Raw genomic sequence first — 19,068 nt, forward strand, 5'->3', positions numbered from 1 at the left:
GAGCAGCAGCCAGCCTTGCTGTACTGAGAAGAGATGATGGGTGTGCATGAGAGAGTAGGACCAAACTGGCAATGGTTTATGCTGACTCTCCACACATCCATCTACTACAATCTGCAGCTAATCAATCTTAAGTTAGAGACAACAAGAATGGAGAATACAGTAAACCTAAACAGTAATTGTTCTTTGCATGTGCACATAGTACAAGTCACAATTTAGGTTTCTTGGTGATTATACCAAGCAGTGGATTTTAACCCCTTAAAAAAGTAATCCTGACCATAACTAGACCTCAAATCTCATTAACATCAGGGATTTATTAGAAAAAAAAAGAATACGATGTATAAAAGCAAAAAAAAACACTCTTTTTTCTAATAATAGCCTGCAAACAAGGAACCCGGAGAGCCTGGTCACACCTAAGGCACCTTTATCCAAATACGCACTGCATCCAAATCAAACACTTAACTTCTGACATGCCATTTACTAGGGTCATTGAGGTTGTTTAAAGCAACAGTTTACAATTTTAAGTGAGTAGCTGCAGGGGTTACCATCTAACCCCAAAGTCAGTGTCTATCACTGTCAAGAGAGAGCTTCCTCGAAAGTGAAAAGACTATGTCAGTGGCTTTATAAACTTCTTTGTTTTTTATTGTTGGTGATTCGGTTAAGGATCATTTCTGTGAAACTTCTATTCATTTGGATGCTAAAGCTGCCCTCCTCTCACCCCACAAGCATCAAGCCTCATTTTCATCTAAATAAGAATCGATCTCTCCTGCTGTGCACCATCCTCCCTTACTCACAACTCTCACGGTCACAACCCTGCCTGTCTTCTCTGTGCTTGTCCCTTTGCTCTCTAGTCACTCCCTAGAATGCAATCAAAGGAAAAATTCACGATAGTCAATGTTGGAAATCAAAACAGCAGAGAACAGATAGTCATCCACTCTTATTTATTATTGGTAATAGAGTAAAGATTTCATCCCACTGTAATCATCAGGTAAACAAATTAAGTATGAACATAAATGAGTGCAACCTTGGTTGGGTCCAAGAGATAGTAGTGATGGCTAACAAAGCTTTGACTGACTGGTACAATGTCAAAGCTTCGTTCTGCATCAGTGACCCAGCCAAATGCAAGAGATGGGGGTGAGTCACTGTGGGGGGAGGGGCCTCCTCCTGAATGGTCAGGGGACACTGATGAAGTGAAATAGATGCGGCACCAAAAAGCAAGTAAATGTGACTGAGGATGAGCATTTCAAAGAACTGTACATACACTTAAGACTGAAGCACACTACAGAGTAGAATCTCCTGTATTCAAACTCATTTAACTAAACCACTCAAAGCTACACCCCATGACTTCAATCGTTTTAAAAATATAATTATATTTTAATATTTTAAAAAGACAAATCAGAATTAGTTTCCAGAAGTTATTATATTTGATTTTTTTAAGACAACAGATCACTTTAGACAGGATTATAGGATCCAATAAATGGGGAATTTCTAAGTGTTTATTTCATGATGAATGACCAATTACATTGTTTTGCAGGACACTGGAAAAGTTTTCTGAAACATTTGTCTGTTCCTGTCTAAAAGCTGCCAGTTAGTATTAAAAGTTTCAGGTTTCACAAGCCAGAATAACCTGACTTAATTAAGGCCTTTATAGAAAAAGCAACTCTGGCTATTCACAATGCTCGTCACATTTTTGTATAGCCAGCTACTGCCACCTGCTGGTCAAACGTATGCATTACCTGAACTAGCACTATTAAAAGTCCTGCTGCTGACAGAATTGTATTTATTTGAGACAGAAAACATTAAATTAGAGCTTTCCATTGGTTATAAAACAAGACAACAAAGACAGAGAAAAGAAATTATATGTTCTCGAATCACAAACAGTAAAATTACCAGAAACAACACATGTATGAGCTTCATATACAAGTCATAAAGAACCATGGTGCTATTATTTGATTGATTGCTTGTGCTTGCCTCCTGCCAGAGTGACTATGTAGTTGCAGAGGATAAGGGGACTGCCATGAGGTTCCTGATAGGGTCAGGTGAAAGATCCTGGAATCCTGCTTCTGCCGCTGGTAAGAAAAAGTAACAAGATTAAAAATTAAATTGCCACATCAGTGTTGATTTGATACGACAATTAGTCCATAGAAAACCTGGAAACACAATAGATAGATAAAATCATTACCCAATCGTCCACTGGTCTCTTTCACCAATAACTGTGACTGCTCCTTGATGTTCAGAAGCTCTCTAACCATCTTACACTGAGTGTCCATCTACACATAAAACAGAGATAACCGATTACATAATGTGATAAAGCACATCCAAATAAATTCCGTACAGTTATTAAATGTTATTCAACAGGTTCATATTTAAGCCCTTAAAATATGCTTTTTTCTTTTGCAACAAATATTCCAGACAAAAAAACAGAGCAATAATAATGAGAGCTAAGGTAAGAACAAAATGCAAATCCCAGTAGTATTAAATATGGGTTTATCACTAAAATTGTTGCTAAGCTCTGACTGGTGCACAGAAATGTGTGTCAACTTTTTTCAACCTCGCCACACCAAAAACAAAATGTAGTAAGCAGTTGCTACAAAAAAAAAGTTTTAAAACAACAGATCTGTTGTTTGCTGCAATCAAACAATAGATAATTGGGCAAAGGAGTGTAGGTGTTGCTCTAGTTATGTTATCTAGCATCAACTTTGTTATCATAATCCAGCAAAGTGAAGGTTGAATGGGAAATTATTTAATTTATTGGCACTGTAACCTTGGACAGATGAGAGCCAAAAAGCTAATAAACATTTCTAAACTGCAGAGGATGGAGACTGTCTCCAACCACTTAAATGTGCCAGCATTGGCACTGCCCGCAATAATGGGATGAATTCCCCCCAAAAAGTAACACGCTTCTTTCTCCTTCCTGTGGACAGCGTTTAAGCTGCCCATAAATCAGTAGCATCTGCTTTGTGTTTCATCACTGCTACAGCCAAGAAGCACTTGCTCCATTTTCATGCCAAATTTAGTATTTTAGCATACGCCACCTTACAGATGGTATATAAGAACATTATAGTAATTAAAAATCCTAGAGATTTTAACTTGTGCTAAAGTAATTTCTACTATTGATAAGTTTATGATTCTTTTTACTAATGATACAAAATCTTATTTTAAACATACAATCATTGCCATAGTTTGAAGCATCGGCTGTTGTCTACGGAGGAGACCATGGTAGTCGGGTTTACTCTGTATGAAATGGTACTGTGAGGACTGGGTAACAGATGAAGTATCCAATGATACGCCTCTCTCCTGGCCCTCCTCCACTTTCCTGCAATGGATAAAAGGACACATTATTGACGCACAATTGAGAGGACAATATTGACTTACTCCAACACAGTATTGCTACAGTTTTCCTCAGTGACATGTTCACCTTTCCAACTCCTCTGCTTTACTCCGGTGTTTGTTCAACAGTGCCTCCCAGGATTCACTTTCAGCCTGGAGCCTAAAACAAAATATAGGCCGTTAAAAAAAAGAACCTCATGTGATAGGTCACATTATTTATCTTTTAAGTATGAATTTATGATTTAAAAGAATACTTTGCTACAGTGATATGATACAGTGATATTAAGAACAACATGCCTGCTGATTGCCTTTTCCATGGCTCTTTGCATTGAAGGATCACTAGAACTGAAAGCAAATAACAGAGGCATAAATGCAGTATAACATGTCAATTTCTTAGCAAAAGCAAAAACCCAGAAAAGATATATATAAAGGAAAAAAAAATACATCCTATACCTGGCTGCACTAGCAGGGAGTTCATGATCCTGTGGTTCACTTCGTATGCTTTTGGCCAGAAAACGCCATTCTTTTTGGATACGCTCAACTGTACCAAGGAATATACAGACAAGAGGTTACACTGAATGTTAGAGCTGCAAGGGATTTAAAAAAGACAGAGAAATTTAATTGGTAACTATTCTGATAATCGATTAATCATTTCAGTCTTTTTTCAAGCCAAAAATATCAAACATTTAAAGGTTCCAACTTCTTAAATATAAGGATTTGCTGCATTTCTTTTATCATTTTGTCATTTATGATACAATGAAGAGCCCCACAATATATGTGCCAAATGAAGCAAGCACTAACCTTGTTTTTGAAAAGACTCCAGTGATGTTTTCGGCACCGACTGCAGTGAATTTTGAGTTCTTTCTATTGCCAGCTAGAGACAAAGCAGAGGTAATTAGACAGAGGTCAATTGTGAATGTTAGACTGGAAGAATTAAAATTAAAACTCTACTGCAGCCAAGATGCTTACAGTCCACTCATGGCTCATATAAAGCATTATCCTAATGAGTATCAATGACTAATGTACTTATGACGCTACCACACTTACCCTCATTGAAGTCTCCATCAATTTTTCCAGCCTCTCTTCGCTTGATAAGGATGTACTTATGCCCCTGCACAAAACTACAATAAACACATACATAGATATTTAATTTGCGAATAAAATCGATACCCATGGTCATTATTTACCGATTTGACAGGACGCAACAAAGCCAAACATCTCACCCTGATATGGGTTGGGAAGGGCAGGGAGAGATCGTCGGGTTAAGGTGGCTCTCCTCCAGGATTTCCTCCGTCCGGTGGGGCTGACATTAGGACTTGAAGGTCTCTCCGTATTTTCTATCTGCATTTCTTGTTTGACTGCCTCCGAGTGTCCTTCTTCTGCATCCAGCGTCTGTGTGGAGGGTGATGGGAAGTCGGAACGGGGAGATTTGTGTGGGGGAGCTGAGATGGGGCTTGTGGAGGAGCATCTTTTCGATGTCCCTTTTATCGAGTTGACCTTGGATTGAGCAGACAGTGACAGTATAACGACAGCGTGATTAGTTAACGCTAGCTCTTGGATATAGGGTTAGCTAACAGAGGCGTTGTTAGTCAACAACAGCTAGTTTAATGTCAGTTAAATGCATTACCTCATTTTGGGTATCAGCACCGACGACCCTTTCGTAACTGCAAGAAGAAAATGTTTAGTTTTAAACTATTATTACATCTACAGAATATCAGGAACGAAAATGTCCAAATTACGGTGTTTACGGAAGTTAACGGTTAAGCATCGCAGACCACAGAAATAAGTTGCTTTGGGGATAATTCATGCGGAGATAACAACTACACGTTACCTGAAAAATATTTCACTGTATTGTTTCTCAACATATCACAAACTTTTGTGAAATCGGTCGTGTCAAAGGTTTAAAAAAAAGGATACATACCCGTCTTGTCCAGCTTCTAAATGTTTCTCCGCCATTTTTACTTTCAAATGGTTTACTTCATAGCGCGCGCCCAACAGGCCAAACCCCTTTACTGCCCTAAGCACCATGGGAAATGTAGTCTGATTGTAGCACAAGAGACTGCAAACAAGTTATAAAGTCAATGAACCTGTGTAATGGGGAGCTGTAGTTCATAAATACTTGATCATACCTTCATGATAAGATGTTCCAGTTATTTGTTCTGCAGTGAAAGTCAGATTTAATATATAATTCACTAGAATGTGAGTCCAAAACTACCTATTTGCTTTCAGGAAACACAGATGAAAGAAACCCTCTCTGAGATAAAAATAACTTTATGGGGTTGACACTCATTGGGAGTTGCATGATTGTCCACAGATTTTCTTGTGTTGGTCACAATACCTTTAAAGTGTGGATGGCAGTGTGTGCAGCATATGTTCATTCTTCAAATTAAAACCCCTAAAAATAATATGAATTACAATGTATTTGAAAATATTTGAAAGTGAATACTTCAGTAATTGAATATTTATGGAAATCAAATGCTAGCTGTGATGACAAATGTTTCTGTAGAAAGGTGGCTTCAGCTGTGGAGGAATCCAGTCCTGTAGCTCTGAAACCCCTGGATCAAATTAACAGCAAGAACTGACCCACTAGTTTAAAGGGGTAACCCTGGCCCCGGTCCTCTTCAGACACACCAGATTTCTGATGTCATCCAGCTTACGTTTTCTAGTGCATAGAATGAGACCTTACACTTAACAGCTTTGACTTCCTTTATGGCATTTCCCAACCACTGGCAGTGTTTGTTGTGTTAGTTTTTTGCAACATAGCAGTGTTATCTGACAAGTAGGCAAGTTATAATTTCAGTTGCTGTGCTTACTCTTTGCACATTTACTTATCTCCAATATTATGGCTCCAACATTGTCATGAGAGGCATCCTAATCTATACATCGATCATGGGGTATTTTCTGCATGACTCCTAAATAAAAGATGTTTCTCAGGACAATAAGTAGATATATACATCAACACATTAACCTCCCTACTATACTATATATTTTTTAAATGTAACTATAAGAGAGAGGCATTGGAAACTGAATAATTCATAAGTGGCCAAAAAAAGCAGTCCCAACAGTTGCTGGTGAAAGACTGGAGCCAGTTGGGAGTCCATTCATAAACTTTGTAGGATAACATCACTGAGAGAAAGCTGGAATTATTTACAGTTTGGACTGTAAGGCCCTCAACAGCTCCATGGTACTTGAATGCTTGGTACAGTACCTGATTCACCATGGAGTGAGAGTTCTATCTAGACATTTTAAGAAAAGGCAATTTGTGTAAGCTGCTGCAGTTTGCTCACCACACAAAGGTTTATGTAAGTTCATAACAAAGATAAATAGCAAACAGTCTGGTAGGCCAATTAAGTTCAGTTGGTAAGTAAACACAAAGTTCACAATCTTCTAGTCTTTTCTCCTATAAACTGATACTTAATGAGATGGCATGTTTGCTTTGGCCTGTGTCACGTGTCCCATGAGATATAAGGTTTCATTGGATGAAAGTCTTTCTTGGTACAGTAACACGATATTCTCATACCCTGATCATTCTTTACTTACCTATTTCCGGGAACAGGACATTTCATGACCAGCTGGACATGCTCATCCTTTCCATGTGCAGACACTTCAGTACTTGTACTTGACAAAACACTTGACAGACTTCATAATTTGTATCTGTAAGTCTTTATAAGTCTGTTAGAGATGTTTTTTCACTTTTTACAAAATCAAGGAGAGGAATCAAAAAACTCAAAAACACTTTTGCAATTCTCTTGGAGAATGCCCCTTTTGTGCGCCTGTATGTTTCACTCTGGCTGGCACACAGTCTCGCACTCCACTCAATACTGCTGTCTTCATGGCCTTGTGTAGCAGCGGGGAGGGACAGGTGAGGAAAGAGAGAGAGATGTAGAAAAAAAGCAAGAGTTATGAAAAAAACTGAAAGAGAATATAAACAGAACTGATGAAAATTCAGAAACACAGATGGTTAAGGGGGGACTGAGCAGGAAGGGATACACGGAGTGTACAGTACTGCACGCCATGACTGTCTCAGCTGTCTTGTTTATGTCACAACAGCTTTAATTCTCGTCCTCCTTCAAAAGTCTTCTCTCCCTTTACAGTTTGGTTGGTAAGGGCAGCGGTCACTGTTGGCACTGAGTTCAAGAAGGCAGCCTGAGAGTTCCTTTGCCCAGCAGGAACTGCAAGACACGGTCCACCAGCAGAGCGACAACAAAGTCCACCACCAGAACCTGGGCAATGATTAATTTGAACTGCAAGGAAGTAAACAGGAAGCAGGTTACCTCATGGTGTACATCATTATTACGTTAAGTTTTTTACAACACAACAATAAATGGTAAAATAATGTGAGCTCACCTCCGTTGGAATGTCTACAAGAGCAAACTGTTCGTTGAATTCTGGTGATGAGCCAGTAAGAAGTCCTACAATTGCTAAACCTGACAGAGCGATACTCCACAGAAGTGGTCGATTCTCGCTGAGCGACTCCATGAAGGGGTGACCCTATTGGAAACATAAGCAATGCTGTGAGTCTATTATACCACAAAGAATACAGAGGCAAGAAATACTAATAGTATTAAGAAGACGTACCTTGTAGTTAATGGCAAAGGTGGCCATCTGCATGGCCATGGACATTATGTACACAGTGCTGTTAATTAGACTGGGCTCAAACTCTTTATATAGATCGGCAAACTGCTCCGCTCTGCAAGACAAAAAGGACGAGTGAAATGTCAGTAGCAGAACTGTTGTTTATTCTCGTTCTCTCTCCGCCAGTCTTACTCTGATTTACCTGGGCGGACTTCTGCTTTGTGCCTCTCTGTAAAGGTACACCAGGCTACAGAAATGGACAGCAAACTGTAGCAGCACAGTCAACACCGTATAAAGATTGAAGATGTTCGGTAAGGGCCGCTCTTGAGACAATGTTTTCAGTGGCTGTGTAAATAGGAGACAGAAAGATTTGGTTTCCATAAAAAATCAGAATACACACCTTATGGTAGAAAAAAAAAAACACTGAGTAAATATTACCTTGCTGGGAGAACAATCAGAAACATATAGGGCTTGTATTTTCTTCCATGAATTCTCACCTTTGATCTTGAGATGAAGAGGAAGCATCCGGCCAAGAGTAGGCCCTGCAGGGTCGCCTGGAAGTCACTGAACTTGACCCCCTCGAGGTAGAGTACAGACTGGCTGTAGGCCAGCACCAGGGCGTTGAGAGCGAGGATCTTGAACATTTGTAGTGTTGTCACCAGAGTGCAACGGCCTTGCTTAATTACATGGCAGACTGGGGGAAAAGACGAAGCAACAAGTTTTAGAGGTTGGGAGCAGCTTTATGTTTGGATCTTTGCCAGCTGAAATTATAAACAAGTGTTACTCACTGCACTGTATGGAGGAGAGTTTGGAGGTGAAGGGTGCAGCGATGGAGGCATCACCCAGTTTCACTACTTGTACCTGATCCTCCTCAAGTTCCCGTAAGACTTGACTGATCCTCTCCTATAACAAAATAAACCCAGATGTTTAGATCAGTGCACTAAAGCTCTATAAGTTAAAAGAAAGGCACATTTCTTCTCTTTTTTGAGCTATAAATAGATGGTTGTGTTAATGTAAGTAACCGGGGAGAAAGCTAAAATGCTGCATTTGGTGTTCTTGTGAAGATAAATGAGTTTTAGTTGCTGTACGGAGGGAAAAAGAGGACAGAATTTAATTTTAAAACTATTCCCTTAAGAATCAGGGAGGAGGCACTTCTTGAAAACATACCTTTTGTGCTGCAAGTTGCTCTTCTCTCTGGGCCATCACCCTCTGCCTGGCTGCCCTGGAACTCAGTTTGCCTCCTGAACTGACAGGTGGTAAAGGTCTGGATTCTGCTGTGGATGCCTCCTTTTCTCTACCCCGTTTCTTTCTTTCAGGCATGCGCTCAGGTGCGTTGGCTAACAGGGCTACACCTGTGGAAAAACTGTCATCACTATACACTGTTGGGGACACACATTAGGGACAAATGCTTTACGCCTTGGTGGGAGATAATTCTTACCTATGTGGGCGTGTTTGAGAGCTCCAACATCATTTGTGCCATCACCACACATCAGTGTCACATAACCCAGCCCCTTTAGACTTGTGATGACAAATTCCTGAAACGGAGAACCGACTTTATATTTAAAAACCTCCAAACATCTTAAATGTTCAGCTTTAAATACTTTTACATTGTTACATAAAGTGACTTCAATCTTTCATACTTAAAATACTCATTCCATATATCTCCCAAAGTGCTTCCCAACAACCCCCAGAGAAAATTCCCTGAGTTTGTTCGAATCATCTGTTTTTCATTTGACAAAATGAGTTGTGTCCCCCAGTTAAAGTACCTGTCTTTGTCTATCTCTCTAAACTCTGTGACGTTTATCTGTGATGGATGTCTCTGTATTATTGGTAAACAACAAGTCTTTGGTCTTTGACCAAAACCACAACATCTGACATTACTATTGATGTTTGAGATAGCTATAACATTTTCTGCTACAGACTGGTGACAAATTAACGGAAAAACCTGAAGAAATGAGTCTGGAACCATAACAAATGGTAGCCCAGTAATGCTGTAGGGGGCGTTTTGCTGGCATGGTTTGGGCCCACTTGTGAGAAGAGTTAATGCAAATCAAGAGAAAGTTGTTTCCAAGTTATAACCTTTATCCTATGAAACATTTCTGTCATGATGGAAGTGGTTCCTTCCAGGATGAGAATGCCCCCAACTCATAGTGGTCACTGAAAGGTTTGATAAGTATGAAATTGATGTGAATCATATGCTATGGCCATCAAAGTCACCAGATCTCAACCTAGTTCAACACATATGAGAGATTTTGGACCAACGTATTAGACAGCACTTTATCCATGGCTGTAGGAAAAAATAATGACACCATCGCAACCAGATGGGACCCACAAATGCAATTTCTGTTTCTAATTGATGATTTAGTTTTTGAGTACAAAGATAACTTCCATGGAACCTACCTTCTGTTTAGGACTAACACGTGCAAACACTCGTATGTGAGGCAAGAGGGCGTGGAGTAGCTGTGGGTCGCAGCTCAGTCTGGCCAGCCCCTCCCCTGTTACACACAAGTCAAACTGATGCACGAATGTAGAAACTGAGGGAGGGGGCAGTGGAACACGCACACTGCCATCAATGGACTCCCACTGCCACTCACCTGGAAAACAAAACATCAGGTACATGACTCTGTACTTTAACTATGTCCTTGGTCAAAACACCTACTGCAAATGGTTTACTACAGCAATCTTTATACCCTTAAGCTATGACCTTTACTGGCATTGTTCTTCACTGGCTTACTTGACTGATACATGTAATTAAAGTGATGGCTTGTCTTACCCTGACCGGGGCTTGGCTGCAATACAAGTGTGTGTTCTTTCTGGATAAAGTGGAGCTCTCTTGCTACATGGCAGGCTGTTAGAGGGTTGTCGCCTGTGATCATCACCACCTGAATGCAGAGGAAGAAGAAATGATCTATCTAAAAACCAAGCTGTTTGAGTATGTGTGCACACTTGTGTGTTGTCAGCTTATTTACATGATGTGATGCTTCTTGGATCTCTCTGATGACAGCCTTGCTGTCACTCTTCAGGGGACAGGACACCACCATGAACCCGGCAAAATGCAAGTCGCACTCCAAGGCATCACGACTCATCTCCCGGACCTATGTGACCCACAAAGATTGTGTTCAGTCTCTATTCTATACTCTTATCTATTCTCATCAGACAAGACTACTCAGACAGATCTGACAGTTTTGAGAAACATCAAAGAACAACCTGCTGGTGACTAAGATGTCCCATCTCTTTGTAACCCAAGGCCAGCACTCTAGCACCTTCCCGAGACATTTCCTTGTGGACTTCGTCATAACTCGCCGGACATTCTGAAAACTACAATCACAGCCGCAATAAAACACTGGTAGGTAGACATGATTAGGCTGCAGCATGCATGTGTAAAGGATGGTGTCCATATGTACCATTCCTCTGAGAGTCTCTGGAGCTCCCTTGACAGTTGAAATGTAGCAGAGTTCAGTGGAGCCCAGTTTCTCATAGGAGGCCAAGACCGACATCCTCTTCAGAGCACTGGCAAAGTGAAAGCGCTGGTGGATCTTAAGTCCCTGTGTTTTGATGCCACGTGGGAACGCCTTTTCATCTGTTCAAAGAGACAAGAGACAATAAGCATTGTGTGCAATTAGTAGCAAAGGCACCCAAATACTAACATCTACATTAAAATACAGAGTATTTGAGGAAAATAATTAATTTAAGATGCCTTGGTGAAATTACACCACCTAGCTGAACACAAGAGGTTTGGTGCAACCTGAAGATTTTACTGCAAGTCAGTCAAACAAATGCAAATTTGAAAATGGGACACATGCCTGAATGGAGCCCAACACAAACATGAGCACAACATGAGCCTACACACACCCATTCCTTGGTACCTTTAGTAAGGGTCCAGTCTGCAGCGGTCAGCATGGCCTTCTCCAGTGGATCTCCGACCAGCTGTCCATCATCCAGGGTGACCAATGAGTGACAGGTGGCCACCACCCGATGTGTCTCAACTGGGATCTCAGATACAGGCATCACCTCCTTTCCTTCTCTGTAAAAAAGCCAAAACATCAGTCAATATGCTCCAATAGTGCAAATGTATGTATATGTTAACTGACCAAAACCATAGCATAGTAGAGTATTGATAGCACAGTCAGGAGTTTACCTGAGGCCTGCTACCCCACGTACTACCAGACTGTCACTGGTCAGTGTTCCTGTTTTGTCGAAACAGCAAACCTCCACTTTCCCTGCAAACGGTATCCTGAAGGGCTCTGTACAGAATACATCTAGGCAGGGGTAGAAAAAGAAGACTCGAATGAACCACTGCTGTACAAGCTTTGTATTATACAGCTAATTCTTTGTGGTCTTTTAAAAAGGTCCAGTGTGAGGTTTTTAGTGGCAGATAAAAACAAATGAAATACCATTCAGCTTACTCTCCCATGTGGTGGCCTCTGAAAACACGATAAACACGGAAAACGTGAAAGGCCCTCTCTATTGCCAATATTGGTTTATTCATTCTGGACTATTGTAGAAACATGACGTTGCAACATGGCAGGCTCCGTGGAAGTGGACCTGCACCCTGTGTATAAGGCTCAATCTACGGGCTCTGTACAGAATACATCTAGGCAGGGGTAGAAAAAGAAGACTCGAATGAACCACTGCTGTACAAGCTTTGTATTATACAGCTAATTCTTTGTGGTCTTTTAAAAAAGGTCCAGTGTGAGGTTTTTAGTGGCAGATAAAAACAAATGAAATACCATTCAGCTTACTCTCCCATGTGGTGGCCGCTGAAAACGCGATAAACACGGAAAACGTGAAAGGCCCTCTCTATTGCCAATATTGGTTTATTCATTCTGGACTATTGTAGACACATGACGTTGCAACATGGCAGGCTCCGTGGAAGTGGACCTGCACCCTGTGTATAAGGCTCAATCTAAGGTAACAAAAATTAAACAACTCTTTCTTTCAGGTGATTAAACACTAATGAAAACGTGATTATGAATAATATATTCCATTTGTGCCCCTAAATTGTACACACTGGACCTTTTAGTACATTATATATAACACACATGCAGGGCAGGAGCAAAAACAGACATACAAAGTTTAGCCAGGGCGATGAGAGACGTGTTAACTGCCAGAGAAAGCTCTATTGGAAGTTCTGGTGGAACCACCGAGGTGAGGATTAGCGTGCACTCCAGAAACAGTTTGTAGCGGTTCCTGCTGGCATCTTTGGTCCCTGAGGGGGAATACAAAGCACAAGGATAGTATTTAGATGTCACTTATGCACTCTACTCCAGCTTTTAACAATAACTTTGACTAGGATATTGTCTGTGTTAAAAAAAAATTATATCTTAATGAATTGAATCTTTGCACCTCACCTTCTACCCACACATAAACAGCTGCAGCAATGGCAAACACAAGGAGGAAGAGGATGAAGATGAAAGTCTCCAGGTTGTTTGCCGTCACTCTCTTCACACCAAAGAGGATGGTCCGTAACAGTTTTCCCTGGAGGCAAATTAATAACAGACATTCAGTACATTATTACAGGTGACTATACATGTCCTACACTGATATGTTGTCAAAGCAAGAATTAAAATCCATGACAAGGAAAAAAAGAGAGTGTAGTTATATGGACACACTAAGCAACTTTCTCACCTGAGAGGTGTAGAATCCTGTTCTCAGTACATAGGCCACACAGCCGTTATCTACAGCTGCACATAAAGGAGAAGATTAATGCACCTTGTTTTTGATGATGAAAATGGGTAAAGATGCACAAATTGACTGATTCAACAGCCAGCATTTGTTGTTGGTAAAAAATAAATGAAGTAAGGAATTAGCACTTACGTTTGAGTCCAGCACTGGCCTTTAAAGGGGGGCTGTGTTGGACCACTTTTGTCCCTCCAGAGATGATGTGGAGTCGAGAGTCTGTCTGAAGGTCCAGGATTCGCTCTGGGTCCAAGTCCTCCACTGGCTCCTGCAAACCCCATATTGTCAGCAGTGATTACAATTTTCCATGCCATTTTGAATAATTGAGTCTGACATATTAAAGTCTATGGACTTTAAAGTGTGGCCTCAGCTTTGTCTAGTGTTATTATTTATACATCAGTTTGTCTCTAACCTTCATCTGGGGCACAGACTCTCCAGTCAGCATGGCCTCGTCCACAATGCAACGGCCCCTGAGTAGCAGCACATCACAAGGTACCAAGTTGTCCTGCGGCGAACGTCCTGTGAAGCAGAGGATACATATTTTTATCACGAACAAACAAAGTCAATCTGATTGTGGGGAGAATGTGGGGACATTTACCTATTGAGACGATGTCACCAGGGACAAGCTCATCGCTTGAAATAGGTCTCCACTTCCTGTTGCGATATACCTGGCACAAAATACATAGAATACATTTAGGATGATTTAAATACATTGGCATTATACTGTATATAATGGATTTTGATTTGCAAGATGTAATTTCTGTTTGTAATTTCATGTTTATAACACATATATTAAGGCATGTGTATCTAACATGTTACCATGGTAACATGGTAAAGTATCATCACCACATAACCCAATCCTTAAAATTGAATCTATTCCTTCTCCCTTGCTAAAGCTTCCAGAATATATGAATGTGAAAATATTTCCCAAGTTTAACTGCTAAACACAAAATGTCTCCTACTTCACTGTAAAGTCCACTCTCAGTGTGAAGTGGAGGATTGAAGTTTCCACATCACACTTGCGTGTGCTGAATATTGGGCCAGGAATGGCTTCTTAACTATTTGAGATGTCACAAATCATACTCGTAGGTCCGCCTCTTAAGATCAGATTTGAAAAAGAATGTGTTTCAGCATTGACGTGAAAACAGCCCGCTAATATCAAACACTGTGCATTCATCATTTTACACAGTGAAGCTTTAACATTCAACTGTAGGAGAAAGGGAAAAAATACGTTTTTGACTGCAGGGGGACATAAATATAAATACATTTTGATTTCACCAAGCCTACCTGGATCATGTAGGGCTTGTTTCCCATACGGCGGATCTCAGACATGTTCCTCATTTGTTGCTGGACCAGGGAGGCCTCGAATGCCACCAGCATGAACAGTGTGAAAACACTGTAGTACCAGTACTCGTCCAGACACCACAGGCCCACACAGAACACCTGATGGGTGGCAGAAAATCGATAACTTAAGATTCATGAAGTCAATTTTACAACAAAACCAGAGAAATTATGAAGAAACTCTCAAACACACATACACACCTGGAAAACAAAAAAGGGAGCTGTGGCCCTCTCTTTGAAGAGCTCCAGGAAATCTGGCACTACCATCTCAGCACGATTGGTGCCATATTGCTTTTCTGCAGCTCTGAGTTCAGTCTCCTCCTGGTAGCCACGCCAGGACTGGAAGTGGCCCATTGGGTGGTTTATGGGAAATGCTATTGGAAGGAAACATTTCTTCTCTTTGTGGTCAAAAAGGTAGCGGATCTTTTGAAATTCAAAGGATAGAATTTCTTCCCCATTCTCATCCTGTTGGTCAGAAAAGGAGAAATAAACACACGAGACTGATGAAGATTGTGTCATTAGACAAGTCTTATCACAAATGCCAACATGAAGCCATGTCATATCAATTACGAAACAGGAGCGACATAACTGATGTTGATTTGAAACTGGCACGATCAAATCATGAGTGTAAAAACCTGATCTTTGCAGATAAAGAATGTGAGATCTGGGACATGTTTACAAGTAAAACATCCTGGAGCGTCCTCAGGGTTAATATGTGAACTGACCTGGTCCCTTTGTAGTGCCACAAGCTCAGCAAAACCGTTGTTGGGGGTGGGTATAACCTTCGCCAGCGTAGCCTTGTTTGGGTCTGGTTCCTGTGTTTACAAATGAACAGGTGACAAATTCACACACTGTGGCAAGTCACTGTTATTTTTGTTGCTGCTGTGTACCTGTGGAGCTTTGTCCCTCTTACATGAGACATGCCATGACCATACAGTTGCTTGATCAAAATGAAGTTCAAGCACATTCTTAAAATAATGTAGGATCTAGACTCTGATACATCTGCTTACAAAGAAAACACACAGAGATGCTGATCAACATGTCAATTATTAATTATAATCTATCACTTTAACAATAAAGTGGCATGACTTTAAATATTGTGCCATGAAACACAATGTCCCATTTATATTTAAAAGTGCTGTTTTCTTATATTAAACAGGTCATTTTCCAAACCTTAACATACAGGATCATATATCAGCAATCTGTCTTTAGGTTTGTATAATGTTTTTTTTCCTACAGCAAAAAAACCTTGTTATAGGAAGTGTAATGTCAAAGAAAGCTACACGGGTATTTACATCCTGCTTTGCAGAAAGAATACAATCTTCCAACGTCAATGAAAGTGTTTTACTTAAAATAATAATGGGCATCATGTACACAAGTACCAGAGAAAAGTTTTAAACCTTAAAACGAAGACAAACATGTGGACTGAAAGTCCCATTCATCAGAGAAATGTCACAGCTGATTCAAACTTAAGAGTTAAAGTTTGTTGATCCCTATCATTAACCGGGGGTTTCAAGCCAAACACCTGCCCTGCTGTAGTGCTTTTGAGCAAGACGTTGATTTCACAACAGCCCCAGGGTTCAAACTGAGCCTGACTTTTGATCTCTATGTCCAAGGTATGGGGGGGAAACACTGGGTTCTTTAGACATGTCAGTAAAATGTCATGCTGTTATTATTGTTGAACTTGTGTTTACCTTGGAACAAGTGAGCCAACAGTGCGCGTGCACGGACCAATAACCAGAGAGCGCGGTGAGGACGTGCGCGATCCCGATAGCGGCTAACGCCAGGAGGCCTGCCTCCGGATACTCGGAGGCACCATACACTCCTAACCACACGTAGAGCCAGCCTGGGTAGAGAACAGCCAGGAACGGGAGGATGGTGCCGTGCAGTAGCCGGGGCCTTCGCCTGTACAGCGTCACCGAGCTCACCAGCTCGTCGCCGGTGCCGCTGTCATGCTGGTTGTGGTTCACAGAGGGGGCCATTTGCAGCTCACCCGGTTCCCGGATCCCGTCTACAGCCATACTCCCCCTTTTCTCGGCGTCGTTCATTGTACTTTGCTCCCTCCGCTGGCCCCCTCTATCATCCACCACCACCCCGTCGTGCTGTAGCCGGTAAAAGTACGATTCCCCACACGGAGCGGTGCTCGGTCCAGCCTTCAGAGCCCGTTTACTGAATCGTCCGCACTCTGGCTGACTGTCGCTTCCGCATACGTAAACACGCAAAGACACGTAATGTTTTCTTGGCACCGCGTGATTGAACTGTGATTGAACCAAAAAAAAATCAAATGTTATTATCTCCTTCACAGCTACATCGTGTCGTTTAGGTTCAACTTCATATAACTTATGAATTCAGATATTTCTGACAACATATATCGACTTAATTTGTCGTTTACTGTTTAAATGTTGCAATTGAGGAGCTTCCCCTTTAACAACTGCACCGTCATTGTAGGGGAGGAGCCACTGAGTGAGACTGACACAAACCTGAACCAATAACAATAAAGAAGTATTGTACAAGGTTGTATTTCCATCCTATCGTGAGGTACTGGGCGTACACGGTGTAGTAGCCGCAAAGACATGGCTCACATGTAGAAATACTGGTGCTGTAACCTTGATTATTTAGCTTCATCGTGTCAGAAAGAGCCTGAAAGAGCAACATGTAAGAAAGATTCAGCTCATGTCAACATTATGTGTTTTGCTCTCTATGCTACTTTTTGAATCAGCCGACATCCAAATACTTCATGTTACTGTGTTGCATGTGCTTCTGATAGCGATGGTTCACCGGCTCATTGCACTTGTCTCTAATCACTGACTGATTGACATCCATGTGTTACCTTTCAGGCAGGCTGCTATGGATATCACGGCAAAGTATTGCCATAAAGAGATGGAGGCATACGGGTCATGTGTGGCCTCCAACCCCTCAACATGGCAGCAGCAGTGTCATGAACTGAAGCTGAAGGTTGCACAGTGCACATCATCACAGTAAGGAAACATGCTCGTACTTTCACTCCCATTTCACCCTGACACCCCAAAGCACAATTGTATCAAACCACTTAATGTGTTATGACAGCCCAGTGATCCAGAAGATAAGGCAGGACTGTTCCAAGGAGTTTGTGGAGTTTGAGCGCTGTCTGAGAGAAAACCAGGACTCGCCCTCCTCCTGCTCACCACATGTGGCTCGCTTTCTGGGCTGTGCAGAGACAGTGGACCTCAGTGGAGTGGGTAAGTCCTGGCTGGGATTGGCCATAAAGTACTCAAGGTCGCATACAAACAGAAAGGAAGTGATTACAAGTTAAGAGATAGGTATGTTTTCATCCCACTGAATGGTTTGTGCATGCTGGAGATGTCCAATACAAGACTTCATTGCTCCAAATCTGAATAACCAGCATGCACAAACCATTCAACACGCATTTAAAAAGGGCCCCTTTGTTGTCATGTCTATAATGAGGGACTAATACTGCACCATCTTTGAGATGTGTTACTTTAATAGTCAACATACCAATAAATCCCCTTTCTTTTTCCAGCTACAAATCCAGAACCTCAGCCATCGTAGCATTCAGGCACCTTCTCTCACCCTCAGACAGCTGCCGCCTCCACAGCAGCACAGATGGGCTGGTTTCACATGATACTGTATGTACAGTGACTGATATTTGGTTTCCTCTGTGTGACTTAATGTGTAGGTGATGAATACAACAGTACTGCGCATTAAGATTACTTGTGTAGAGTGTTTAATTACTGCATCGTCCTTTTGCTCCTTATGTAAATGTTTCATGTGAAAATAGGATTCATCATTCCCTTACCCAAGGAAGTCTATTTTTACTGATTTGTATTAAACCATCTTATTAAAATTGACATCAGACTCGTATTACTCATCTTATTATTTTCTGTTGCTTACGTCTGTCCCTCCCACCCTCACCCTCTCCAGGTCTGAGTCAAAGTCAAATATTAAACTGGAATGCACCGCTCCCACACAAGCTCTCCTGGCCACTCAATGAATGCGAAATAGGGAGTCTGGGAAGAAAGGAAGGAGAAGGAGGAGGCTATCCATTTCTAATCAGTGGGACTACTGAGAGAGACAGAGGGAGGGTGTTGAGTTATGAGCCCTGTGACCACTAAGCAGAACGGACCCTTTCTGGTTCAATTATTAAAG

The 19,068-nt window shown here is 41.3% G+C and overlaps 3 protein-coding genes across 3 annotated transcripts; 1 reads left to right on the forward strand and 2 right to left on the reverse strand.

Moving 5' to 3' along the window:
* Positions 1–921: 921 nt before the first annotated feature.
* dsn1 (DSN1 component of MIS12 kinetochore complex) lies at positions 922–5,319 on the reverse strand. Its single transcript, XM_084370429.1, has 11 exons — positions 5,249–5,319; positions 4,955–4,991; positions 4,551–4,824; positions 4,375–4,448; positions 4,129–4,201; positions 3,781–3,868; positions 3,625–3,672; positions 3,416–3,487; positions 3,166–3,313; positions 2,180–2,267; positions 922–2,066 (listed from the first exon to the last, which is right to left on the reverse strand). Exons 1-11 carry the CDS (start codon positions 5,281–5,283, stop codon positions 1,984–1,986), a joined length of 1,020 nt encoding a protein of 339 aa, XP_084226555.1. The 5' UTR covers positions 5,284–5,319; the 3' UTR covers positions 922–1,983.
* A 1,652-nt stretch (positions 5,320–6,971) lies between these two features.
* atp13a1 (ATPase 13A1) lies at positions 6,972–17,233 on the reverse strand. The gene is made up of 25 exons (XM_084372637.1): positions 16,617–17,233; positions 15,648–15,737; positions 15,124–15,387; positions 14,869–15,024; positions 14,180–14,249; positions 13,994–14,100; positions 13,720–13,849; positions 13,531–13,586; positions 13,254–13,380; positions 12,974–13,111; positions 12,041–12,161; positions 11,769–11,926; positions 11,307–11,482; positions 11,110–11,220; positions 10,872–10,997; positions 10,676–10,784; positions 10,303–10,496; positions 9,341–9,437; positions 9,070–9,254; positions 8,691–8,805; positions 8,400–8,596; positions 8,105–8,247; positions 7,906–8,017; positions 7,675–7,818; positions 6,972–7,571 (listed from the first exon to the last, which is right to left on the reverse strand). Exons 1-25 carry the CDS (start codon positions 16,968–16,970, stop codon positions 7,461–7,463), a joined length of 3,591 nt encoding a protein of 1,196 aa, XP_084228763.1. The 5' UTR covers positions 16,971–17,233; the 3' UTR covers positions 6,972–7,460.
* Positions 17,234–17,455: 222 nt separating this feature from the next.
* Positions 17,456–18,770, forward strand: chchd5 (coiled-coil-helix-coiled-coil-helix domain containing 5). The gene is made up of 4 exons (XM_084372262.1): positions 17,456–17,577; positions 17,760–17,900; positions 17,989–18,140; positions 18,443–18,770. Coding segments are annotated over exons 1-4 (324 nt in total). The 5' UTR covers positions 17,456–17,575; the 3' UTR covers positions 18,472–18,770.
* The last annotated feature ends 298 nt before the right edge of the window (positions 18,771–19,068 follow it).

The sequence above is a fragment of the Pagrus pagrus genome (genome assembly GCF_965226575.1).
Source record: "Pagrus pagrus genome assembly, chromosome: 13".
Lineage (NCBI taxonomy): Eukaryota > Metazoa > Chordata > Actinopteri > Spariformes > Sparidae > Pagrus > Pagrus pagrus.

Excerpts from the sequence above, each read along its gene's own strand:
- dsn1 (XM_084370429.1), bottom strand. The coding sequence starts at position 5,283 with ATGGCGGAGAAACATTTAGAAGCTGGACAAGACGG. Across the intron at positions 3,314-3,415 it reads AAAGCAGAGGAGTTGGAAAG|GAAAGTGGAGGAGGGCCAGG; the intron begins GTGAACATGTCA and ends TATCCATTGCAG. Across the intron at positions 2,268-3,165 it reads TTCAAACTATGGCAATGATT|ATGGACACTCAGTGTAAGAT; the intron begins GTATGTTTAAAA and ends TTTTATGTGTAG.
- atp13a1 (XM_084372637.1), bottom strand. The coding sequence starts at position 16,970 with ATGAACGACGCCGAGAAAAGGGGGAGTATGGCTGTAGACGGGATCCGG. Across the intron at positions 13,587-13,719 it reads GGCCAGTGCTGGACTCAAAC|CTGTAGATAACGGCTGTGTG; the intron begins GTAAGTGCTAAT and ends CTTTATGTGCAG. Across the intron at positions 11,483-11,768 it reads AGACTGGACCCTTACTAAAG|ATGAAAAGGCGTTCCCACGT; the intron begins GTACCAAGGAAT and ends CTCTTTGAACAG.
- chchd5 (XM_084372262.1), top strand. Across the intron at positions 17,901-17,988 it reads GCACAGTGCACATCATCACA|CCCAGTGATCCAGAAGATAA; the intron begins GTAAGGAAACAT and ends GTGTTATGACAG. Across the intron at positions 18,141-18,442 it reads AGTGGACCTCAGTGGAGTGG|CTACAAATCCAGAACCTCAG; the intron begins GTAAGTCCTGGC and ends TTCTTTTTCCAG.